The sequence below is a fragment of the Acinonyx jubatus genome, chromosome B4 (genome assembly GCF_027475565.1).
Source record: "Acinonyx jubatus isolate Ajub_Pintada_27869175 chromosome B4, VMU_Ajub_asm_v1.0, whole genome shotgun sequence".
NCBI lineage: Eukaryota > Metazoa > Chordata > Mammalia > Carnivora > Felidae > Acinonyx > Acinonyx jubatus.
In genome coordinates, this window is record NC_069387.1 from 45,850,062 (window position 1) to 45,877,039 (window position 26,978).

Below are 26,978 nucleotides of genomic sequence, written 5' to 3' on the forward strand. Positions count from 1 at the left end.
CAGAGCGTGTACGTGGGGTACGTGGGGTTGCACGTAAGGCACCCAGCACGGTGTTTCCAGGTGGCCAAGGCTCCAGGGTGCTCTCTCACTGGTCTTCAGAGAGGGGCCCGGCCCTCAGAAGAGATGGCCGTTCTGAATGGTTGCCAAGAAAGGCGATGGCATAGCTCTTCCCCCTTTCCTTAGCAAATCCCGTTTTATCCTGGTGAGGATCCAAGCTCATTTTAGTTTCTTTCCTCGCTGCTCACGTTGTAACTTTCTGATGGGTGCCGAGGTGGGTTTCTCCCAGAAAACCTTTCCAGCTGTCCCCGGGAGGGCTGTTGACAGGGCAGGGCCCTGGTACCTGCCCCATGACCCACCAGGCTCTTCTGTCCTCTTGCTTCACCCACACGTTCTGTTTCAGCTCAGTCGCTTTCCTGCCTGCCCCTCACAGCCCCCGGAAGCAGGGGGTCGAGGGGCCCTGTCCTTCTCTGCAGGCCAAACCGCACGTTCTTCTTCAGCTCATGAAACCAGACCTGCGCTTTTTCTAACCTCATCTCGTCGCCATGAATACATCCTCCAAGCAAATTTCCTGCCTTCAGGGATGTGTAACAGAATGTGATGATTTTTCTCATTGGTTTACTTTGGTGACTCCCGGAACCCTTCGTGGACCACAGCTGCAAAAAGGATTGTCAACTCACGGTTGTAGAATCATCACAACACAGTCAAGGCGAACGTCTCTGATGTAGACACGTTCAAGCATATGGCACATGTCCTTCTACCCCGGGATTTTTGGCTTTATATTCTGGAACAAAACTTGGGATTCCTGTAACAGTAAACATCATCACCAGTACTCATAACGGTGTTATTTATGAGACTCTGGAGTCGTGGAAATAACTATACTTAGGATCGGTATCAGCTGTTTGAATCGAAGATCTTTATTTCCAGACAAAGATCTCGTAAGGACCACAGATGCAAGATCACGCACAAATCACATTTTCCCCTCAATAGCAAAAATACAAGTTCAATAATTTTTAAAAAGCAGTTTTGAGTGCCCTAGATACCTGGAAAAACGTTGCTGATTCTTTTTCTGGTCTACCACAGAGCTAAGTCAGTCAGAAGGATGCCGCCTACCTGGGCTGTATTATTTCCCACCACGAGAAAAAGAGCAGGGATGGGATATGCTGATTTCAGAAAACTGGCAGTGAAGGGCTCTGAGGGAAGGAAGATTGGTTAAGCTGGAGATACAGCCGGCAGCTTTGCTCCTCCCTCTCCCCCGAGGAAGCGGACACAGAAACATACGTCCAGGAAGGTCTAACTCAGAGAATTACTTATGCTTTCACCAGCCAGACCTCATTGCGGCGTCCGTAGGGCTTCATGGGAGGGTCGTACCCGGTGCAGAAGTAGATGTCACTCCGGCAGGTGGCTGTGCCCTCCAAGGCGGTCCGCAGCTGAGTGGCGTGTGCTATATAGTCGGCCTCCTTGGCATAACCACCAAACTGCCTAGGGTAGAAGAACAAGGGGCTGGTTAAGAAAGCACGCGGTCTCCAAGAGAGGGGGGAGTCTTTAAAAAAAGAAGTCACTGGCCGCTCTTACTATGACAAGCACGTGAGAGCAGTAAGACGTTTGCCACTTCGTAGATGGGGAGATTTGACCCCTCTGAGCCTCAGATCCTCGTGTGTACAATGGGGATGTGCTGTCTTTCCCCCCCAAGGTTGTTATGAACATTAAATAGAGTAATGGATGTGAAAAACTAATGCAGAGCCTGAAACACAGGAGTCAAGTGCTAAGTGTGAGCTTCCCTTTCCTTTCTGGAATCTCCCCGAGCGAGGGTAGGCTGACCTTCCCATAGGCTGTGCCTTCGCCCTTCTCTCTAGATCTCTCTACCGCCCAGGCAGCCACTCCTCTGGGCCCCTCTGGCTCTAGCTGGGGAAGGAGGAGGAGACAGGGGCGTTAGCTAGGGTGGAGCTGAAGCTAATGTCTCTTCATCACAGCAGTGACAGGTAGCAGCTTTGTTAAAAACACAGAGCGACCAAAGGCAGAGACCCGAGGAAGGCTTGGGAGGCCCCTTGGCAAGCTGTAAGCATGCCCCAAATAAAGAAATCACTTCTAATAAATCCCTTCTCCTGTTCAAATCATGAAAGCCTTCTTTTTCTAGCAAGTAAAAAGACTTTCCTAAATCAGGCTTTTTCTTGATGGCAGAAGGTGGGGACAGAGAAGGAATAAAGCTTGCCTTTTCAAGATGATTATTCCCTCCATACGTCATCTGCCTACGCTCCAAAATTCATCCTGTGGCCTACCCTAAATATACCACTCTAAATCTGGGTTGCACTAAAATCTTTATTAGAGTCAAATATGTCCCCAATTCTAATGAGCTTTATGACTCAAAAGTCTGAATCTGCACCAGGCCAAGATTAGGCCAAATGCATTATTTTTGGTGGGGTTCTCTGAGTCATGCTTTGCTCTTTTATAAGCGGTTAGTCATCCTGCATTCAGCACGTTGATTACAGGGTTACTGATGTAAAAACACCCAGGATTTCATCTTTAAGGGATTGATTCTTCCAGTGTCTACACAATCGCCATAGAACATGGACAAAGCTGAGACCAATCTGGAAGAGAAGAAAGTTGGTTGAAGTATATCAAAGAAAGACTACAAGGCAGTTGAAGAAAAGCTGAACTCTAACTCAATGAGAGGAAACTGGATTAGCAGACCAATGATGAACATTAAGGAAAGACTGTTCTGGCAATAAAAGCTTGCAAGGCATTGGAATTATTTTCAGAGAATGTCTATAGGTTGAGAGCCACTTGCCTGAGACGAATCAGATGCTGAATGTAGGAGTGCGGAGTGCCCTCTGCATCCCCCTCTCGTGCTGTGACACTAAATTTTATCCTTGAAAATGAACACTGTTGGCTCTTTAGGCTACTGGGTTTTTGAAACGTCCAAAGAAGGTGTGGTCCTCAAATACCTTCATTCATCGGTTGGAGTCAAAATGGCTAGTTGTGTGCTCAATCATACTACCTCTGCCCTTTCCTAGCTCATGGTCTTGGGCAAATGCTTGAATTTCTCTAATCTTCAGATCCTTCAACTGTTAAATAGGGTCGACAGCAGAATCTCAGAAGGCTGTTGTAAAGATGAAGGGAGAAAAGACTGTGAACTGCTCAGCACAGTGCCCGTCACAAAGTAAGCCCACAACAAACAGAAGCTGTTGTTGTTACTTTGCAATTCTGCTCAGAACAGCTAGCTGGTTCCCTGCCTTTGGGGTGGGGGACATGATGGTAATCTACGGTAATATCAGGAACCCGGGAAGATAGCCTAGTAATGAAGAACCGACTCGATAAACAATCTCATCTTCTCAACTGGACCCTCTCTCCAAACCCTGTGTACTTTTTCACTCCACTTCCCCCACCCCCATTTCTTTTCCCTTTTTCTTTTTTTCTCTCACTCTCTTTTGTTTCTTTCCTTTCCTTTCCTTTCCTTCCTTCCTTCCTTCCTTCCTTCCTTCCTTCCTTCCTTCCTTCCTCAGCACTTATGACCTTCTAACATACTATATAATTCATTTATTGTGTTCATTGTTTATGGTCTGAATTCCTGAAAGAATATAGGCCCCATGAAGGCAGGGATCTTTGTCACTTTCCCCCCTGGTATATTCTGAGCACCTAACACAGTGCCTGACACACATTAGATCTATTGGCTAGATGAACAATTCTGGGATAAACAATAAGGATTAGGGTCTTCAGGTTGACAGACCTCAAGATGATAGCACTTAGGTCTATTGGCCTCCATATTCACTCACTCATGTAATAAAATCTGAAGCACATACTAAGGGGACAGTAGTGGTAATTTAAACAAGAAAACTGGATTGACTGGAGCCACACTGGGAAGGGCTTTGAATGCCATGCCGACTTTGAACCTGATCCTAGATGCAAAGGTGGACCTACAAGGGGGTTGAAAGTAAGAGGCTGACATGATCAGGTTGTGTTCTGGAGAAATTCCTCTGGTGGCAGTGGAGGGAGAGATAGAGTCAGTGGAGGCCAGGAACAGCCAGGTGTGAGGTGGAAAAGGCTTCTGGACAAAGGCACAGGTGAGGGGTGACTGGATATGAGGGGAGGGCAGGGAGAGGTGGAGGAGTCGAAGATTCTCCAGGGCTTCCAGTAAAGTCTCTAGATGGCAACTGGTGCCAATAACCAGAATAGGGACGCTACATTGAAGAAAACAAGGAGCGGGGTGAGGACGGTAAATAATATGGTTTGGGGGCATGTTGATATGAAGGTGCATCTGTGAAATACATTCATGCAACTATTACTGTGTACCTAAGTGTGTGTCGGGCACTGTGAAAATCTCCTCAGACCTGGGAAAGAACTGGAGTCAGAGATCCTGATTTGGGAAGATGGGCCTAGTGACAGCTACTGGGAGTCCTCAGTGAGTAGCTACTGGCTATCATCATGGTAAGGAGGGAGACGAGGCCTGGACGGTGAGCAGACAGAGGGTCAGCAGTTTGCTCTTGGGAGTCCTACTCCCCAAGTGGTGAGCGGAAAAAGTGGCCTTGGCAAGGGCCACTGGAGAAGGAACTTGTCTGAGACGTGACATGGAGAATGTTGTCATTTGGGGATTCTTAAGTTCATTAAAAAAAAAAACAAAACCCAATTAAAAAATATTTATTCCCAGGCGGACTGAGATGCTGATAATGAGAATAAAAATTCCCTATTGTTTCACCATGGAGATATTCTACTAGAAAACAAACCAAGCGAGTGGGCCATGAAACATACATGTGTTCTCCTCACTGGTAAATCAACCAACTCACCCATACCCAATCACAGAACGGCACAAACAGGCCAGAAAACCAAACCCCACAGGGCACGTGGTCCTAATAAATGATTCAGGCCCAGTGCTGGCTCCTCAGCCTGTTCACAGGTAAGCTGCCTCCTTCCTCCCTGCCTCAAGCTTCCAAGCTATCCGCGGAGGGTAACACAGTGCCCATGGCTCTCCAAGTTCACAAGCACGTTTGAGTGTGATTTCAAGAATTCTCGTAACGCGCTTTGAGCTCCTCAAAGGAAGTAAACACGAAGTCTATACGTTATTTTTGTAAGCCTGTTAACAAGTCTCAGTCTCCATCTTCAAAGAAGCTCTCCTCCGGGGCACTGTGTTTTATCTCCCCTCACGTCAGAGTTCAGCATTTGGAACAAAGCATTGGGTTACTATGGGAACCGAGGAAAGACACACACACCCTAGACTGCAGAAACATGAAAGGAGCTGACTAAAAAGGTCTGGAAGAGGTTGGGGAGGGGGGTGGTGGTGATGGATGATGCAGGCATCAATGAGGCAGGCCAACAGACAAGAGGCTTTGGTCCAAAGAGGCAAAAGATAATAATAGTTCAGGCATGCAAATAAAATAGGAAGAGAAATGCATGGTCTAGCCTGACCACCCAACTTGGTCTAAAACTTTATCAACAAGCCCACACAAATTTAGAGACAGTCTGCTATGCATGTAGCCCTGTGCTAGGCAAAAGAGGTATTAAGACTAGGAGCTGATAATTTCATGTCCACAGGAAAGAAGTCACACCATAAGGCATGTCAGGCCATCAGACTGAACCGTGCTCATGGAGTCGAGCATCACGGGGCACAAAACACAAGCTAGACACCACAGAGCTGTAAAGACGACGAAGATGTCTGTCTACCCTCTCGAGGTCCAACTGTAGTGGTCAGGACAGAAACACACATAAAGATTATATAGGGCAGAAGGAAGCACTAGAATGAAGGTCGAAGGTACAAATGGAATGCTCTGGGGGTGGGGAATAGGGAATGATTGGTTCTGACTTACAACACGAAGGGAAGGCATCATGGAGGACCTGATATTAAGCAATTGTTTATTGAGCATCCCTTCCTGATGCCAACAATGAACAATACGAGAAAAATGCCTGTCCTCACACAGCTTCCAAGAAGCAGAAGCTGGAGACAGTCTGTAGGAGGAGCTGGGTGAAAGTGAAAGCGTGGAAGTGGAGGGTGCCTGTGCATGTGTTGGAGGGGGGCCCTGGGAGCTGGGGGGCGGCATGCGCTGAGATCAGGTGGACACGGAGTGGGGCGACATCGCGGATGCGATGCCATGACAGAGCATTTTTACTAGGCTTCGCTGCCTGGCTACACATTCGGGGACCCAGCCCAAAGCTTCCCCATCCCCCTTCTCATTTTATTACTAGCTTGGGCTTAGATCCCAACCCTGATGCGTGCCTAGGTCAGAGGCAGGCCCGAGGCCCGTGACCGGAGTTGAGCAGCAGGGGGGAGGGAGTGCGATCGGTCCCACGCTCTATGGAAGGTGGTGATAAAAGGACAACTTAGAAGGGGCAGAGGTGGAAGAACTAGAAATTATCAGGAGGACACGGCAACAGTTCAGGCAAGAGGTGCCGAAGACCAAGGCGGTGCGGATGCAAGGGGAGGCACGGCTGGGGGGGTGACCAGGACTTGGCCGACAGTTGATGTGCCAGGTGAAGGAGTCAGGATGACATTTGAACAGGACGAGTAGGAGGACAGAAGGGACCTTTAGTAAGACAGAACACAGGGCATCAGATCTGGGGAGGACATCTGAATTCCATGTTTGACGTATTGATTTGGGAGACCCTGGGGAGGTGTTTGGAAAGATGCCTCCTGGGGAGCTGGGAACGAGAGGCTGGTGCTTGGGAGACAAGGCAGCGCAAGCCGTGTTGACTCAGGCTCATCCGCCCAGAAATGGTGGCTGAAGTCCCTTCCAAGTACCTGTTCGCGAAAGACTGGCGGGACACCTGACCGGTTGTGGGGGGAAATGTTTTTAGATTCGGAATCTCGTCACTGGGAGGCTCTTAGAAGGGAGGCGGCTTAAATATCAGAGGTACTCGATAGACATTTGCCCAGTGGAACCAAACTTCCCAGTTAGTACGAACATTACATAGCACACGGGCTGCACGTCTCTCCAGACGATGCTTAGACTCCTTCAGGGCAAGGGCTTCCTCGTCTTGTCACCTGTCCCTCTTACTGTTAGATACTTCATGCCAGAGTAAGAAATATGCTCCCCTATAATCTCAACCCACAAACATGACTTCTTATCTCAGAAATAACACAGTCCTCAAATACTTGAGACATCATCTGTCTCTCATCTCTCTTCCCCACTAGAATGTTTTTCGGGCTTCAAAGGGCGGCCACGTCGCTTGTTCCCCTGCACTATTTTGAGGACCTATAGCAATTCCTGGCACAGAGTAAGTGAATAATGAATATGTGGTGTTTTTGAATGAATTCATGGATGTGTAAATGGCCTCACCTTAGTCATCATGTTGAGTCTGATGATTGCTAAGACATTCAAGGGAGCTGGAGAGATGGTCAGGCTGGAGATTTGCCAATGGAAGGGTGACAGTTGAAGCTATGGGAGGGGACCAAGATCTTTAGGGAGGACAGCAAAAAAAGGGAAGTGCAGGGAAGGCAAGGACCAAGACTTTCACTCACTTATTTATTCATCAACTTTTAACTGAGCACTTACTAGAGACTAGCCCAAGGTCCTGCCCTCAAGAATATCCTGGTGAGGGAGTAGACAATAAACAAATGAACAAATGGGTATATAATGCAGGTGAGAATAAGTGAGGTGAGGAAAATAAAGGGTGAGGGGACAGAAAAGGAAGGGGTGAGGTTTTTGAAAGAAGGTGAGGCTCCTTGCAATCAAAAGGACAGAGCTTGAGTATTGAGCTGACCAAGGAGGCAAAACCGTATTATGTCACCCTTGGCCTGAGCCTCCTGTGATTACAGATGGGTGTTGGAATTATCTACGAACTTGGCTAACACTGGTCTATAGCTCTGGGAACAACCCTAGAAGCTTAGCAGTTGTACTCTTTTTACCAAAGTTCATGTTCTCTAGGCTGAACTTCCCAAGCTGCCAGTGTCCTCAATGAGGGGCTGGTTATTTGTTTGTTTATTTATTTATTTATTTATTTATTTATTTATTTTGAGAGCGAGAGAGTAGGGGAGGGGCAGAGATAGAGGGAGAGAGAGAATCCCAAGCAGGCTCTGTGCTGTCAGCACAAGGCTGATGTGAGGCTCGATCCCACAAACCGTGAGATCGTGACCTGAGCTGAAATCGTCTGACACTTAACCGACTGAGCCACCCAGATGCCCCAAGGGCCTGGTCATTTAGAGAGAAAAACAACATCAGCATCCGTTGGTGCCTCATGGCTGACAAAGTTGTATCATATGCACATTTCACTGGACCCTAACAACAGTGCATCATAAGCTTTATTTTATTTTATTTTATGTTAACGTAATTTTTTGAGATAGCAAGAGTGTGAGTGGATGAGGGACAGAGAGAGAGAGAGAGAGGAAATCTTAAGCAGGCCCCATGCCCAGCATGGAGCCCGACACAGGACTCGATCTCATGATCCTGGGAAGGGTTAAGAGCCAAAATTAAGAGTTGGATACTTGGGGCACCTGGGTGGCTCAGTCAGTTACACGTCTGACTTTGGCTCAGGTCATGAGCTCTGCATCGGGCTCTGTGCTGACAGCTCAGAGCCTGGGGCCTGCTTCGGATTCTGTGTCTCCCTCCCTCTCTTCCCCTTTTTCACACTCTGTCTCTCTCAAAAATAAACATTAAAAAAAAAAAGTTGGATGCTTAACTGACTGGGCCACCCTGGTGTCCATAAGTTCTATTTTATAGATGAGAAAACTAAAGCTCAGAAAGCCCAACTGTAAAACTCATAATTATTAGAGTTGAGGTTTGAACTGAAGTGTATCTGTAGTAGCTTGACTTTTTTGTTAATTCTAGTAAAACTTGACCTGATTCTCAGAGGGAGGTGAAGTCAAGAAGAGAAGAGGCTAACTCTCACTAAGGGTGTACCTAATGTCTCGCGATGTGTAGGCATTCGTGGATACACAATATTGCATCCTCACAACAACCTTGTGGGTTAGGTACTCTTGCTCCATCTTATACTTGGGGGAAACTGAGGCACAGAGAAGCTCGGCAACATGCCAAAGGTCCCGTGGCCATTGAGCTAGCATTGGATCTCAGGTCACCCTGACAATGAACTCCTAGTTTCCAACACTTTATACCCAGACATTTCACTAAAACTGTCAACCTTCTCCTGCCATCAGTCTCTGTTGAACTCAGTGCTGAATTACGCTGAGGAGGCTGAGCTGTAACCTAAGTGGCCTTTGTGGAACACAGAGGGAGGACAGTGGTCTGGAATGTGAGGGTATTTCTATTGCCTCTTGTGAATACTAAAAGGATTCTGATAGTATTATTCTTTCTTAGCCTTCTATTCATTGACTGCTAACACATACTACTAATAAATGTATACTCCCTTCTGAACATCCCTTCACAAGCTCATACAAAAGGAAGGCTGAATGAAGGATGCAAAGCTTTCATTTTGGAATTAATTTTTTGGTCATCTAATGCACATACTGTGTACTTGACTTTCTACTACCGCATTCACACTGCCTTCCACATAAAGGTACTTTTAAATGCACATTTGACTTGCAGTGACACCCAGTGGCTGGTTGAGGAATAACATATGTTAATTTAGGACCATGTGTTCGGTTAAAAAAAAAATTCACTAAGCCATGCAAGATACCATTATTTATCATTTTCATCGGTTTAGATTTCAGAGAATTAAAAGGAAACTTCCACAGACCCGATGTTAATAGTACTTTTAAAGAGATACCCTCTCACACTATAAGGAACCAGGGTCCTTGGAGAAATGGCTAATTCCAGCTCTAGAGCAAGAAATGCCCAGATGTGCTTGAAACATTTTTGTGACACCAGAAAGCAAGGAAGCTACCATAGAGCACTACAGTCATGTCCAAAGGACCCAGAAACCAATTGGAAGAGGCTCCCACTGGCCAAAGATGGACAATTTGAACATCAGTAGGAACAGCTACAAAGAACTGAAACACATCAATTATGTCTAAATTCCTGTGTTTATACCGACACTCAAAAAACAGATCGACACCACCTTGCGTGTGGCAGATGTTCAGGAACGAAGTCATTATTCCGAAAACAGATAAGGAGAAGGCAACAAGCTACAGAGAAGGTATCTTGCTTTTTCTCTACGACTCCATCTCAGGGAAGTCAAATGGCAGACGAGGAGAGGTTTCTCTTTGTATCAAAGTATTCCAGCTAATAACTGAAGGACAAATAGAGCACATTATCACTTTACCAGCTCTAAGAAAGGGCTCTAGGCAAGAGTGATCTACAGTCACTGACCTCACAAAAACGGAGGCAAGCAAACCGTATGGGCCCCCGATAGAGGGATACAGCACCACCTATGAAACATCCTTGCCAAAAGCAGCAGCTGGAATCTGACTATGCCTCTGGTTCTAACGACTAATTTACAGGCAGTGCCGGAGGCAGAGGAACACGTTAAAAGGTCACTGAAAGGCAATCTGCAACATTCAGACTACAGGAAACAAGAGGACAAATGACCCCTAGGCAGTAATGAAAAATGAAAAGGTGTAGTGGCGAGGAAGGCCGCAGATTAGTAAAAGCTTAAAAGGCATACCAACCAATTGCAATGGATGGATTTTATTTGGATCCCGGCTCAAAACAAACTTCTAAGAACAAATTTTCAGGTAGTGGGAGAAATCTGAACACTGGACATATTTTATATTATTATCACATTAATGAAATGATGTTAAAATTTTAGGAGTAATAAGACATTACGAGTGTGTTTTTAAAAGGTCTCTGGTAGTCACACTGAAGTATTTGTGGATGAAATAACAAAATGTCTGGAATTTGCCTAAAAATAACCCAGTGGAGGGGCTGGGTGGTAGTTGTGAGGGTACCCAAGACACAGATTTGACCTTGAGTTAATTATCTTGAAGGTGAGTGATAGGTTACATAGGACGTCATTAAGTTTATTGTATCTTTTTATTACACAGGTTTGGCCTTGAGTTAATTATCATTGAAGGTAAGTGATGGGTTACGTAGGATTTCACGATCTTCTATTTTTTTATAAGTTTGAAAATTTCCATACTAAAATGTTAAAAGAAAAAAAATCATACCAACTCATCACCCTGGGTCTGGTAAAACAGACGATTCAAAGCCAGCCTCGTCCGCTTGAAGTCTTATGTGAACTGAGTTAACCATGTCAACCTCATTCCTCATGAAATCAAAAGGAGCGAAGGGGAAAAAAATTACTGAAACTTACCACAGGTCATAAAGTGATTTGTAAAGACAGAAGCATCTTAGTAGCTACTGAAAGGTACTCTTTAGTAATAATCCTATGAGGGACATTGTTATGGCACTCGACAGATGGAGAAACTGTCTTAAAGAGGGTGAGGGACTTCCCAAGCTTCTGGGATTCAAACGAAAACATACTTATTCATTGGAGTATACCAGACTGCCTCCCAAGACACAGGGAAGAGAATGGAACAGAGGGATCAGGCATGAAGGTCAGATAGGTGAGACAGAGGGCATAAGATTTAAGGAGGCGCTTATTCTCTCAGTGCGAACCCTACACTTGGACAACTGTGAAAGTGGGTGCCTCTTTAAATTCTGGGCCACAGGCACCTCACCTCGCTTCCCCACTCTAGTCCCTGCCCTTGGGAAAGACATTCTTTTTTTTTTAATGTTTATTTATGAGAGAGAGACAGAGAGACACAGAATCCGAAGCAAGCTCCAGGCTCTGAGCTGTCAGCACAGAGCCCGACTCGGGGCCAGAACCCATGGACCTTGAGATCTTGACCTAAGCTGAAGTCGGACGCTTAACTGACTGAGCCACCCAGGTGACCTGGGAAAGACATTCTTTACTTAGAGTTTGCTTTCTCTGCAGACTCTGTAGTGAAGGCTGGAAAGTCTGATGACTGGAGAAAAGCTGAGTTTCCAGTGCTAGCGGTCCAACTGCAGTACACTCACTGTCCTCTGGGGGGGGCCCTGCATCGCTTGGCCTAGGACTGCCCAGAGCAGCCAAACTCACATTCCCAGCCTTAGTGTTGGCAACAGAGAAAGTTGCATCCTCAGGTGCAGAAGTGGGGCGGGGCAGTCAAATAAGTATGTGTGGAGGCCCCTGGGCGTGGACAAAAACTCTCCAGTGCAAGATTATTTGTATATTTATTTTTCTTTAAGTTGTTCCAGAGCAAGAGCAGATCCATACCTATAGTTGATACTGGTGACGTTCCTGGTCTCTGACTATACATGGTTCAGTGCCTGTCACAAAGTAGGATTTTGAAAACAGGGAGTCATTGATTATCTACAAGAGACTTGGTTTCTGAAGGGAGGTTGGGGCCCAAAGAATAAAAACATGCAACCATCTGTACCTGTTGTGCTCTACAGTCAAAAGGAACACGACCCCATTTGAGGCCCTGGCAACAGGACTAGAATGATAATAGTGCTCTGCTCAAAGGACCATGGACAGTGAACAGCTAAGGGGCTGGCAGTCCAGCTCTGGCAAATACTCCCTGCCCTTCTGGCATTCAAAGGGAGCATGGGCTAAAAAAGGAGATTCCCCCAAGTCCTTTATGTATTTATGTACTCATTTACATATTCGTGACCCCAAATTACCGCTTGACTTAGATATTCCCAGAGTCTCCCAGAACCCTGCTGTGGCTAATGTGGTTGTTCAGCTTAAGCTGTGGGGATACTCTATCCAGGTGAATTTGGCAACTGGCAAACGCATTTATTCAGATACAGTACAAATGTTTGTGTGTTGTAAGCTGAAGAAACTGAAGTGAGAAATTGTCAGGACTCGGTATTTCTTAACTTAATTCATTGACAATACAGAGAAATTAAGGAAACAATCCTATTGACATCAAATAGGAAAGAATACCTAGGAATAAATTTAACGAAGGAGGTAAGAGATCTGTACCTGAAAACTGTAAGACATTAATGAAGAAAACTGGACAAGACACAAATAAATGAATAGATATTCCATGCTCATGGATTGGAAGAATTAATATTGTTAGGATGTTCATACTACCAAAAGCAATCGACAGATTCAATGCAATCCCTATAAAAATTCCAATGGAATTTTTCACAGAACTAGAAAACCAACCCTGAAATTTGTATGGAACCGCAAAAGACCCCAAATAGCCAAAGCAATCTTGAGAAAAAAAGAATAAAGCTGAAGTGCATGTCCTGATTTCAAACTGTATTACAAAGTTATTATAATAAAAACAGTACAGCATTGGCATAAAAACAGATATACAGCTCAACGAAACAGAATAGAGAGCTCAGAAACAAACCCATGCATATATGGTCAACCAATTCACAACAAAGAAGCCAAGTGTCTTCAGTAAATGGTGTCTGGAAAACAGGGCAGCAACAGGCAAAAGACTGACATGGGACCTCTATCTTACGCCACACACAAAAATCAACACAAAATAGATTAAATACTTGAACATAAGACCTGAAACCATAAGATTCCTAGAAGAAAACATAAGGTGTAAGCTCCTTGGCATCAGTCTTGGCAACAATTTTTTGTATTTGGCAACAAAAGCAAAAATAAACAAATGGACTACATTGAACAAAAAAGTTTCTGCACAGCAAAGGAAACCATCAACATAATGAAAAAGCGACCTACTAAATGGGAGAAAATATTTGCAAATCATATATCTGATCAGGAGTTAAAAGCTGAAATATATAAAGAACTCCTATAAATCAATAGCAAAAAAGCCAAACAATCTGATAAAAAATGGGCAGTTGGTTAAGCATCTGACTTTGGCTCAGGTCATGATCTCACGGTTCATGGGTTCAAGCCCCATACTGGGTTCCACGCTGACAGTACAAAGCCTGCTTCAGATCCTCTGTCTCCCTCTCTCTTTGTCCCTCCCCTGCTGACACACACACACACACACACACACACACACACACACACACACACACTCTTTCTCTCTCTCCCCCCCAAAATAAATAAACATTTTTACAAAGTGGGCAGAGGATCTGAATAGACATTTTTCCAAAGAAGACATACACATGGCCAACGCGTACATGAAAAGGCGCTCAACGTCACTAATCATCATTGAAATACAAGTCAAAGCCACAATGAGATATCACTTCACATCCATTAGAATAGCTATTATCAAAAAGACAAGAAATAACAAGAGTTAGCAAGGCTATGGAAAAAAGAGAACTGTGCACTGTTGGTGGGAATGTAAATTGGTGCAGCCACTAGGGAAAACAGTATGGAGGGTCCTCAAAAAATTAAAAGTAGAACTACCATATGATCCAGCAATTCCACTTCTGGGTACATATCCAAAGGAAATAAAATCACTATCTTGAAGAGATATCTGCACTACCACGTTCACTGCAACATTATTTATAATAGCCAAGATACGGAAACAACCTGAGGGGCCATCAACAGATGAATGGACAAAGATGTGGTACATTGATACAATGCAGTATTATTCACCCATAAAAAAAGGACAATCTGCCATTTGTAACAATGTGGATGACTTTGAGGGCATTATGCTAAGTGAAATAAGTCAGACAGAGAAAGGAAAACACTATATGATCTCACTTACATGTAGAATTGAAAAAAAAAACAAACCCTGAACTCACAGAGAAGAGCTTGATGGTTGCCAACGATAGGGGATGTAGGCGGAGAGTTGGGAGAAATGGGTGAAGGTGGTCAAAAAGTACAAATTTCCAGCTATAAGGTCAATTTGTCCTGGGGATATAATAGCAAGCAAGGTGACTATAGTTAACAATATACTGTAATAAATATTTGAAAGTTATTAAGAAAGCAGATCTGAAAAGTTCTCATCTCAGGAAAAAGCAATTGTAACTATGTCAAGTGATGGATGTTAACTAAACATTATGGTGGTCATTTCATAATATTTACCTATAACAAAGCATTACATATTGTATACCTGAAGTCACTATAATGTTATATTTTAATTATATCTCAATAAAACTGGAATAAAATATAAATGTAATGTAAATGCTTCCTCCAGATGATTAAGGAGTGGTGATGGAAGTCATGTGCTACCCTGGATGCCTAAAGATTCCTCTCCTTACAACAATAAAATAAAAACAGAGAGAGAGGCAAACCATAAGAGACTCTTAAACATAGAGAACAAACCGAAGGTTGTGTCGGTGTGGAGGTGGGGGGATGGGCTAAATGGGTGATAAGCATTAAGGAGGACACCTGTTGGGATGAACACTGGGTGTTACACTAAATGATGAATCACTGGGTTCTACTCCTGAAACCAATACCACACTGTATGTTAACTAACTTGAATTTAAATAAATAAATTAAACACACACACACACACACACAGAACCCTCTCCTTACAGGGAATAGACAGTGATGCTTTCCCTCTCTTCGATCTTAACACTGTCATCGGTGGGAACTGGCGGGTTGCTCTGAAACTGGTTTGGAATCCGGAACCAGACTTTCAATTTCTTCTGCAGGGAGCCATCATCACTTGGAAACACAGCAAAGGAAATAGGCACGGTCATGCCCATCCCGATCCCTGAAAACATAAAAACCCACAGAGTAAGGGTATTGTAGACAGAACTTTGGCTCATAACTGTGAAAGATCTGCTGGTCTCATTCTTCTTCCAAATCAGGATTCGTTTTGTTCTTGAAATTAATAATAAACCTTTCAGGTATGAAAACTATACAGTCAGATACATACAAAACACCTCTTATTTGTATATTTTGGAAATAGGAGTGTAGTGATTCAACTCATTTGGAAAACACTATTTGCTAATATATATCAAGACTGCAAATAGATCAGTATCTAATTACTCTCTATTTAAATATAAATTTTAAGGAAATAATCCAAAATGTGGAAAAGGCTACAGGTGATAGGATATTCATTGCAGCAGAATTTATAATTGTGAGAGACTGGGAGCCATGTAAGTGTTCAAAACAGCAATATGTCTAAGTGAATTATAGGCGCATGATACAATATAACATAGCTATCAATAATTATGCTTAAGAAGAGAATTTCTCAAAGGTGGAAAATAGTTATGAAATAAGTAACAGAAGGGTATATAATTGCACAAACACTATGATTATATTTTAAAAGCCTATTAAAGGATGCCTGGGTGGCTCACTCGGTTGAGCGTCCTACTTTGGCTGAGGTCATGATCTCACGGCTTGTGAGTTCAAGGCCCGTGTTGGGCTCTGTGCTGACAGCTCGGAGCCTGAAGCCTGCTTCGGATTCTGTGTCTCCCTCTCTCTCTCTGTCCCTCCCCCCTCTCACGCTCTTTCTCTCCCTCAAAAATAAACATTAAAAAAAAAAGCCTAGCAAAAAGCCCTAAAGAAATACATTCAGAAGACAACAATGATTGTATTATTTGGGGTGCTGTTGTGTTATGTTCAAAATTTTCTTTAACGAGTTTTATAATTTTTATACATATTTTCTTCTAAAAAAAGTTATGACAGTATTAAGAAGAAAAAGATTTCTGACTTCCTACTGGTGGACTTATACAAAGCCTGATTACTTTAGTCCTAGTAAATGTTACTGAGGTTAATACCAGTTTCTAACTTTCTAAATTATCAGCTTGAGAAATACCCTAAAAATAAAACATCACATCTCTTTTTTCACCTTGCTTTCTGATCCACTTTGGGTTTGCACTGATCATAAAGGGTAGTTTAAATTAGAGAGCTTTAGTGTTACATTCATATTAAATATGGTTTTCATGCTGACAGGCACACTGAAACTTCACGCCCATCATTTTAAAAATAGGGGCACAGCCATCACAGACTGCCAAGACTGTAAGGAGTGGGACAGCTTAAATATTCTCAGACCCTTCATTTGCTAGAACAGAGCCGGGGACTTGCCATACTCAACACTCACTGAGCCTCAGTACCCTGCAGATTCTGAGCAACCAGACCAGGGGACTGAGCAGAGATGTTCAGCCTGGAGGCAGAGGTCTGGGTCAGAGGTTGGCCTGGCTCTGTGACTCGGCTTCCTTCACTCAGTCATGATAAGCACCGTATGGTTAAAAACCCCAGAGTGTATGTTCACGCCTGGGAGAGAAGCAGGAAGGCAGTGATACTGAGCAGGGATACCACACAACGAGGGGGAGGCTGGGACGAAGTCAGTGTGGTTCCCGCCCCCCTGCCTGCCGAGTGCCCCCGTGCACACAGTACAACAAGTTCACAGGCCACGGAAGCACACGGTGACATGTGCCTTGTGGCCTCTCCCTGTGTTTTCCACTGATGGCGGGAGCCGTAGTAAGCTTGCTTCTGAGACTAGAGCCGCATCCCTCAGGGATACTCACCCTTGTCATTGGTGCCCCCCACATACTTCATGACCTTGGGCATGGCTTCACGCAGACCCTCATCCACAGGCTTATCTGTCACTTCCACTGTGGCAAACTGTCCGCCTTCACAGGTCCTCTCCTCATAGGAGACTTCTTCCTAGGGGCAGAATACACATGCTTAAGAGATGTAAAGTGGTAACCTGTGGTGACTCCAGAAGCAGTAAGGTATCCAGCTACAAGAGACCCTGACTGCTAAAGAACCTTCCATGACGAACCCGGGCATGGTGGCAGGGTAGAAGAGATGACAGTAGAGGTACGAAGGGCCGTGAGAAAAAGGTTCTGGGATTTCTTACAAATGTAGAGTCAGCAGAAAAAAAACTTGGTATGATCAATATTCTCAGAGAGATAAGAGAAGATACCGCATTCCCAAGCCACTCAGAACGTCCCCCAGAATGCTATAAAAATAGAATGTCCAGAGATCAAAGGGCTCTTGGAAATTAAAAATACAACAGAAATGAAAAATTCAGCGGAGAGGTCAGAAGATAAAGCGGAAGGAAATCTTCCAGGAAGTCAAGTGAAAAGGCAAAGGAGTAGAAAACAGAGGAGGAAATGAAATCAGGGGATCAGGCCAGGAGATCCAACACCTGAATGACAGGAGAACCAGGAAAAAGAGAAGAGAATTGCAAAGGAGGAAGCAAAGAGCTACAACAACACCGCCACAGACTCCAAGGCTCCAGGATGGGCCTCATTCTAGAAGCAGGGACTCAGGGCAAGAAGAAACAGAGTAGCTCTCTTCCCTCAGTACTTCCTTCAGACTACTCCTGTCTCGCTAAACGGTACCCCTCCCCCACTCCCCAGGATGCTCAGCTCCACTACTTCTCCAGAGCCTTCCCGGTGGGACCCCACCCCCGCCACCCCCAGCATGACCACTCTCTGTGTGGGTCTCTGCCCGAAGGTCCTTTGCCACAGAGACCCACGCAGCTATCCTTCACTCCCGCCTCCTCTTCCTTGCCCTGTGATATCTCCGATAATTTCATATTCCTCAACATACGCTATAAGACCGTGTCTTTCAAACGTTAAAGAGAACCACGACACATAACAAGAAATGTGTATTTTTTTTACAAGGAGAAACAAAGCTTCACAAAAATAATACTTCACCCTTAGGGAGAGGATATATTCTGCATCGAGCCTTTTCTTTCTTCCCTGTTGACTTCCACGCTACTCAAGTAGATTTCATGCTATTCCACGAAAAGAAGAAACACGTGCCCTATATTGAGCCATCGGGTAAGGAAACACTGGTGCAGTTTGAAAAATCTGCCATGAAGTCTTTGTGGACAAGAGCTATGCCACGAAGCATCATAAATGAGATGCTCATCATAAATGAGATGCTTAAGGAACTGCCTCGCTTACTAATGATGATGAAAACCAGACACATGGGAGAGAGAACTTGGCTGCCCCTGGCTGGGGAAACAGGACTTCCTATGACATCCTAGACTGAAAGGTCTCAACTCCCAAGGGGACCGAATGACTCTGTGGAGGTGGGGCTAAGTGGCCTGGATGGTCTGAAAGAGTACATTTACATTATAGTTTTGTGTTTAGAATGAGAAAAATACCTATTGTGTTTGGAATGCAAAATTAAAGGAGAATAGCAAGAAGGGGGGGGGAGCGGGAATTGCACCAGACCAGGAATCAAGAGGCTGCAAATCTACCTTGGCTACTAATTCCAAGGATTGCTGTGAGGCCCTCCCCTCGGAGAGCGTCACACTACCAAAGAGTCTCCAGGAGCAAACCCTGCTGTGTAAACGGGACGGTTTTGCTCGTTCTGGCTCTGTCGCAGCACAGACGACACACACCTTCCACTGAAGGTCCCACCGAGTCCTGCCATTCATGTTTTAAATTCCAGAAATGCTACTCTGTGAATCACAGAATTTCAGCCTGAAATTTCCCAAAGAGGAAATGAAGAACCAGAGGGATTGAACGGCCCAAGAACACACAGCTACTAAGGGGTGAAATTGGAACCAGACCTCCAAACCTTCACACCTCCAAACCCTAGTCTAATGCTTACTGCCGGACTCTATACCGTATGGGGGATGATGTTAGTGCTTTGAAGCATCTTTCTTTAGCTACTGAGTAAGTTCTTTCTTTTTTTAAAAGTTATTTATTTATTTTAAGAGAGAGAGAGAGAGAGAGAGAGAGAGAGAGAGAGAGAGAGAGAGAGAAGCAAAGAGAGAGGGAGGGAGAGAATCCCAGGCCGGATTCTGCATCGTCAGCATAGAACCAGACGCGGGGTTTGATCTCATGAACTGTGAGATCATGACCTGAGCTGAAATCAAGAGTTGGATGCTTGGGCACCTGGGTGGCTCAGTTGGTTGAGTGTCCGACTTTGGCTCATGTCATGATCTCACGGTTTGTGAGTTTGAGCCCTACATCGAGCTCATTGCCGTAAGCACAGAGCCTGCTTTAGATCCTCTGCCCCCACTCCCTACCCCTCCTCCGCTCATGCTCTCTCTTGCAAAAATAAACAAAACATTAAAAAAAAAAAGTTGGATGCTTAACTAACTGAGCCACCCAGGCGCCCTGAGTTAGTTACTTCCGATAGACATTTGTGTGCCTGTGTCAAACTCAGAATAGGGGCATCCAAATTCATTTCATGGACCCTCATCTCTCACAACTGGAGAAACCAATGATAAACTCTCAATGGAGAAAAGAGCTGGTTGGCTCTTTCCTTTGTTCTTTCTTTCCTTCTTTTTATTCACTCAACCTACAACGATGGGGCATCTACCGTGTGCTGAGCACTGTGGCATGGGCTACGATACAGAGAAGAGAGAGAGAGAGTCTCTGACATCAGGAGGGGCACGGGCTAACAGGTAATAATCTGATATGTTTAAGAGGAGAGGCAGGGTAGGGTGGGAACACAGAAGAAGACTAGTCAGGTTGTTTTGCAGGGCACGGTGCATGTTGATGTGTCTGGCTAGGTCAGGCTGACTTTGAGGTGCTTATAGATCATCCAGCTGGACATTCAGTCACTGATGCATTGATTCATTGAATAAATATTGAAAACCTCTGCTGGGTGCTATAGATTTAGAGATTAATATGATATGGGCAGTCTGGTTGGGTGGTGAGAAGATTATAAAATTATCGTATGATGTAGTAAATGTTCTGATAGCTCGGGGAGGGCGATTCCAGGTCGTGGACACCACGAGTGTAAATGAAAAGAACAGAAGAACAAACTGCTGAGGGTGATGCGGTTCACTGGGGCTGGAGCAAAGGCAGTCAAGCAGGGCACAGCAAGAGAGGGGCCAGACGCACAAAGACCTCATAGGCTGTCACAGGGAGAAGGATTTTGTGACAACTGTCCTAGTGACGGTGAGCCGAGTGTGCAAGCCAGTTTCATCCACCCCACATTAATTCAACTGACTTTGTGATCCAGATATGGAATTTCGAGTAGGAGGGGTCCCGGAGCAGAAAGGAGAGTTCTGGGGATGGTCTAGGCGATCCGTGCTCTCAGCCTGTCCCCCAGGCAGAAAGTCCAGGGACAGGGAAGAAGGGCTTCAAAGAAAGGAATCCAGTGTGATTCAGAGAGATAAGGCTTCCGTGATAAGTCTACCCACCCTTAAGGCTCAACTCAACCTCCTCCTCCAGAGTGATTCTTTCTTCTGAGGAGCTCGGAAGGCAGACGAGACTAAGGTTAGAAGGGCCCTTTCATATCTATCTGTTCATCTGCGTCCTGTTATAGATGAGCAAACTGTCCATTGTGCAAGCTGGACACGTGGGTCTAGAGCTCAGCAAGACACTGATACAGGGATATAAGTTTGGGGGTCATCAGCAGAAGGGGTAACTAAACCTGTGAATGGAGCGAAGATTGCCTGGGGAACAAATGAGCGTTCAGTATCACTTAATCATGTTAATTAATCCCCTACCTACAAGTCTTCATTCACCAGGTTCTTAACCTATCCCAGGTGGTCTAGGCCCCACTTAAGTTCTGTCTGCCTTGCCAGCCACACTCAGAGCACTTCCTCATTGGCCTTCTATTGCCTTCAGTGCCATGGTCATTCCTGCCTCAGGGCCTCTGAACCTGCCTCTTTTCTCTCCCCGGAATATCTTTTTCCTGTCTCTGCCTGACGAACCCCTACTTATCCAAAAAGCCCCAACCGAAAAGTCGCTTCCCAAAGAGGATCCCAATTTAAAACAAGTTCCCCTGGTATTTTGGACAGGCCCTTGTCCTTTCGAGACACAATACGTATTGTAATTACAGCTGAAGAATAACGTGTTTAACCTCCACCTGCAATCCCAGGCCCCATGGGGGCAGGGGCTGTCTGCATCTCTTAGCATGTACTGCTGTGTCTTGCATATAGTAGGTACTGCAAGGGTCTGTGGGGAAGGAGACTGCGGAGTAAAACCTGGTCTTACCCTAACGACAAGGAATACAACAGACATAGCTGGGTAGAGAGACAAGAAACTAGTCTAGTTATATTTATGCTGGAGAAAAGCAGGGCCACAATGTCTAAAGGTAGTAACATGGCAGGTCCCACCTTGTTTTTACGGCATCTAAGTCCATAAACTCTCATTGTTTACTGGATCGCTCAAACCTAAGTGACGGATATTACAAAACTACTCTAGTTCTCGAGGGGGAATTGAAATAGAATTCCATTTCTGCAGAAAACAAAGCACCTAGGTTAACCCAGTTAACACATTTGGTTCTTCAGATTTAATGTCTTTAGTGTGTTTCTTTTTTTTTTTTTTAATTTTTTTTATTTAAAAAAATTTTTTTTACGTTTATTTATTTTTGAGACAGAGAGAGACAGAGCATGAATGGGGGAGGGTCAGAGAGAGAGGGAGACACAGAATCAGAAACAGGCTCCAGGCTCTGAGCTGTCAGCACAGAGCCCAAAGCGGGGCTTGAATTAATGAACTGCGAGATCATGACCTGAGCCGAAGTCAGACACCCAACTGACTGAGCCACCCAGGCGCCCCTAGTGTGTTTCATTGTCACATGGAACAGAATAGCCCACTTCTGCCCCAGATCCGGCTAGCTTATGCTCCCAGTCATATAAGGATTTGGCCCATGACTACAAACACCAATATTCAGCATTCGATGGGAACCCTGGTCAAGTTCAAACTCCAGACAGGGCTCTTGCAACAATGCCTCTTGCAACGGTATTTGCAAGGTCCTCTGCAAGGTCAGTTTTTTTTTTTTTCCTTGCCACCTGATGTGGTGGGTGTACATGTTAATTCTGGAAGCCAGCTTTCTCATTGTAAGAAAATAATAATAACAATCAACCTAACTCAGGACTTTCTGTGTGTCGGGTATTATTTTAAATATTTTGCATGGATTCGTTCACTCAGTCCCTCCAATGATCTTGTGAAGACGTTAGTGTTTTTATCTTCATTTTCAGATGAAACTGGAGCACAAGGGGTTAAATAACATGCCCAAGTTACAGCGGGCAGGTGGTTGAGCCAGGATTCCAACCCAGGCTGTCGGGTCCCAACCAATGTGCACAGGCTGGAAAAAAATCCCATAAAGATGTCAGTTGTTGATGTCAGTCCTGCTCTGAGCATCCACAAGACCCACCCAATCCAACACAGAGAGCAGTGTGTCCTCCTCTCTCCAGAAGCAATGTGGAAGGCACCTGATAAGGTCTGCAGCAGCCTGGACCTCCCCCATCACAATCAGTTCTGAACATCTGGTGAGCCTGAACCTGAGCTACACAGGACACGCTTCCTGCCATCAATTTGCCCAGCGAAGTAGGCAACAGTTCCTGACCCAGACTCTTTCCAGGGTAAGATGCTCAATTTCAGGGAGAGTCTGTTTTCAAAATAATAACACCCTGAATTTGTGTGTGTGTGTGTGTGTGTGTGTGTGTGTGTATTTAAAAAGGCTTGTAAGTACCTTTGAATATTTAAGTAACTGTCACATAGGCATGGTGATTCTTGTATTACAGTTGAGGAATTTCAGGGTTCAGAGTGGTTAGGAGGTCAAGTAGTTTACCCAAAATTACCTGTGAAACTAAAGGGATACTAACACCACACCCAACCAAGTGTTAGGTATTTTGTTGAACAACTTTGAACTGGTTATCTCATTTAAGCTTCCAAACAATCTTATAAGATACAAATTATTTCCTCTCATGCTTACTTCAGAGAAGTAAGTTGCCTGTGACCACACAGCCAGTAAGAACAGAGCTGAGTTGTGACATGATGATATTACCACATTTGAAGGGGGTAAACATTTTAAATGTTTATTTATTTTGAGGGAAAGAGAGCACAAAGTGGAGAAAGGGCAGAGGGACGTAGAGAGAGAATCCCAAGGAAGCTCCTTACTCAGTGCAGAGGCCCATGCAGAACTCAATCTCACCACCCCAAGATCGTGACCTGAGCTGAAATGAAGAGTCAGAACGCTTACCCGACTGAGCCATCCAGGCACCCCGCATTTTCATGCCTTTTAAAAAATTAGTATGTATGGTAACACTGGGAGCAGTTGGGAAAGATATTTTTATATCCACTCTACAGCTGCTGAAACTGAGGTCGGTCAGGTTAAATGATTTGCATCCGCCTGAGAGCAACATCCCAGAGAGCACCATACTCCCATCAAATGTTGAGGGAAGATGCTTATCAGGGAGTTGTATTTGTCCTTAGAGGCACCAAATCAGTGGTAGGTGACACTGTATCCATAAGGGAAACAGAAGCTACCAGAGTATTTTGAACAGAGGCATCTTGATTCAAGGAACTAATTTCATAAATAATAGAAGAGTGGAGATGCCCCACAGGGAGCAGCGAGGCAACCCACAGGTGAGTGAACACCTCAGGAGGGGTAGAGGGAGGATTATGCTACCTGAGCTCAGACACCTGGATCATGATGGAAGCTAGAACCATGGTGGCCCGTCTAGAAAGACCTGGATCTACAGAGAAACTCTTGGTGCCAGAGACCTGATAGTTTGGAGAAACACCTTCTTCCCTTCTTCCCACCCTCTTATCTCCCAGTAGTGCCTCCCGCTGGGTGAACCTCACTGCCAGGTGCCTGACATCGGAGCCTGGGAAATAGGCAACTGGGATCAGCCCCCACTCCGCACAGAGACCCAGAGAGCAAAGCAGGGAGTGGATGAGGAAGGGATCTGAGGGCAAACAGGCAGCAGACCAACTCAGACCTGAATTTGCAATTGTCTCTTAACCTAAAGAGACCAAGTAAGCTGGATTCCACTATAGAAAGGAAAGCTTTCTGGAACTTGTTGGTAACATGTGGATTCTATAAGTGTTAGGGCCAAAAAGCACCGTAGACATCCCTGGGCTGAGTCCACAGACTGGCAGGCACAGAGGCCTGGTCTAGGCACAGACAGATCCCATGGCCTGCAGTTTACAAACATTCGTAGGCAGCTATCCACAGTTAAAACCGACATATTTGCACAGCCTCACTCCTAAAATTCCCTGTTCCTTCCTCTCTCCCCTGCTTGTTTTTCTTCACAGCCCTGATCACCATCTGATAATGATGTTTGTACCGGTTTTTTTGTTCACTAACCACTCAGATGTAAGCCCCATGAGGACATGGAATTTTTTTGGTTTTGTTCACTGCTCTATCTCCACGGCCTGTAAGACGGACTGGCACACAGATGGCACTCGACAAGTAGTTCCTTGTCGAATAAATTAATTTTAACTTGGGAGAGTTCACACGAAGAATCTGGATTTCTGGTCTTCCTTCAAAATCTGGCAACTCTGGTTTACGTCTCTGTGACGCCACATCATTGCCTTTGTAGAGGGGGCCCTGAGTTCTCTCTGATTTGCCTCAGACCCCACCTTGCCCTAGCACCTAACACGGCTAGCGTTATTCCCCTTACCTGCTTGGATGCTTGTGGGCATCTGACTATGTCACCCTTGATCTGGGCTAACCTTGATCATTCTATGTGCTGCCGAGGAAACGGAGAGACAGACAGATGAAGGGACAGGCCTCTGGTTATAGTTGCTTGAAGAGTGCAGACTAGAGTCTAGTTGAGGGCTTTTGTGACCATCACTGTAGCAGGTACCAGAACTTGGCCGCCAGACAACACAGTCCTTTAACATACGAGATGCGAAGCTGGGAGCTGAGTCTACAAAGTGCACAAAGTACTTGTCTGCAAGGAGACTATGATCTAGTGGGGGACTCTGTCTTCAGGGGGCAGTCCCATTTGCTTGTGTTAGCACTGATGTAAATTTGGGGGGAGACAGCAGTTACGCCCTCTTCACCCAACCTGTATTCTAGGACCCAACTCTGGGAGTCCCACTGGCCAACATACCATTTCACAGCTCTGGGCCTTTGCACCTGCTCTCTCCTTTTCTGTGCACTTCTAACCTCCCTGAGGCCCAGCTGAAGACACCTCCTCAGGGCAGGCTCCCTCATCAGCCCCTCGCAGAATGGTTTGTTCCTGCCCCTGTGCCTCTGTGGAGAACAGATCTTGTTCCTTTATACTCAGTCCTCCAGGAGTTGGGAGTTTCTTAAGGACAAGCATGTTTCTGGTCTTTCTGTAACCGAAGGTCTCCCAGGAAGCAAAAGAGCAGAATGCTTGGGATGTTTAAACGAAGGAATGCATTCAACAGGCGCAGGTCTATCGCCACGGGGTACCCCTCCCCCAAAGCAACCTCTCCTTTTTGTCACCCCTCCTCCCAGCAGAGCCCTAGGCCTGCTGTGCTGGACTTCCCTTACTTCCTCCTTCCCAATTCACGTGCTGGGCACTGGGGGGCCGCGCCCCCGGTAGGCGCCAAAACGTACATTCCGGAGCACAGCGCTGTCCCACCTGCGCGTCAGAACCCGCCCCCGCCCCCCCTCCGATCAGGGTGCGGTGGGAGGTGCCGCCCCGTTTCAGGTCCTCGGCAGCCCTGCGGGCCTACCTTGCCCCCTTTGCTCAGGACCTGCCAAGGCCACGTCTCTACGCTCCCGAACAGCGAGTTCTTGATCATGCCCAACATGGTGCGGCTGCGGCGCTCCGGACGCACCTGCGGACGCAGGGTTGCAAGGGTGGATAGGGCGAGCGGGGCCGCAGGCCGCGGGCTGGGCTGCTGGGGCTCCGCCCCGCGGAGTGGCGCTCGAAGGCGGGCTGGGCGGGGCACGGCGGGAGCGGCGGAGGAGGGGCCGCGCTCCGCCTCCGCCGGCCCCGCCTCCTCCACTGAGTGCGACTGTTCTGGGGGGCCTGGAAACAGATTCCCCCGCGTTAGGGATTTAGGCAACGGTAACGGAGAACTTCCTACATCCCTCCGCCCTCCACTCTGTCCACGGCTGCTTCTGCTCTCAGGTACCTGGACACCAAACTTCCAAGCCTCTGATTCCTCTCGGGCGTTTTGGTGCTCCACTCTTAAGGCTCTGCCCCCCGCAGGGACTGAGTAGACAAGGTTCAAAGTCTTTGTAGCTCCTGACCCCTGGAGACAGCTGATGGCGGCATCTCCACCTACAGATATCCTAGTGTGTCCCCCCGCTTCGCCCCGTTACCTCTCATCTGGACGATTGAAAAAGCATCTTAACTAGTTTTCTCCTTACCACTTTCTTTCCTGCAACCAGTTTTAATCACAAATTCCACGTTAATTTCTCAAATCGTGGCTTTGCTCATTCATCCCTTCTATTCAAAACCTTCTAACCAATGTTATTACCATTTGTTGAGTGCCTGTTCCCCCTGACAAGCATTTTACAAATATCACCTCCTCTCACCACTAAACATGCATATTTTATAGCCATTTTACACAGGAGGAACTCGATACTCAGAAGAATTGACTTTCCTAAGGTGAAAAACCAGTGTGCAGCTTAGCCAGGATTTGAATCCCTGAGCATGCTGTCAATATGCATGGTGTCAACATTCTCTGACAGTACAACGTTCATTGTGTCCC

The 26,978-nt window shown here is 45.7% G+C and overlaps 1 protein-coding gene across 1 annotated transcript; it reads right to left on the bottom strand.

Moving 5' to 3' along the window:
• Nucleotides 1-896: 896 nt before the first annotated feature.
• HEBP1 (heme binding protein 1) lies at nucleotides 897-26,179 on the bottom strand. Its single transcript, XM_015061722.3, has 4 exons — nucleotides 25,992-26,179; nucleotides 17,157-17,295; nucleotides 15,214-15,394; nucleotides 897-1,479 (listed from the first exon to the last, which is right to left on the bottom strand). The coding sequence occupies exons 1-4, from the start codon at nucleotides 26,067-26,069 to the stop codon at nucleotides 1,308-1,310; spliced, it is 570 nt and encodes a 189-aa protein (XP_014917208.1). The 5' UTR covers nucleotides 26,070-26,179; the 3' UTR covers nucleotides 897-1,307.
• Nucleotides 26,180-26,978: the final 799 nt, after the last annotated feature.

What these genes read in the sequence shown, in the direction of transcription:
- HEBP1 (XM_015061722.3), bottom strand. Translation starts at nt 26,069, where the DNA reads ATGTTGGGCATGATCAAGAACTCGCTGTTCGGGAGCGTAGAGACGTGG. An exon ending in TCCTGAGCAAAGGGGGCAAG is followed by an intron (nt 17,296 to 25,991) that starts GTAGGCCCGCAG and finishes TTCTGCCCCTAG; the next exon opens with GAAGAAGTCTCCTATGAGGA. An exon ending in AGCATCACTGTCTATTCCCT is followed by an intron (nt 1,480 to 15,213) that starts GTAAGGAGAGGG and finishes CTTCTACCCTAG; the next exon opens with GCAGTTTGGTGGTTATGCCA.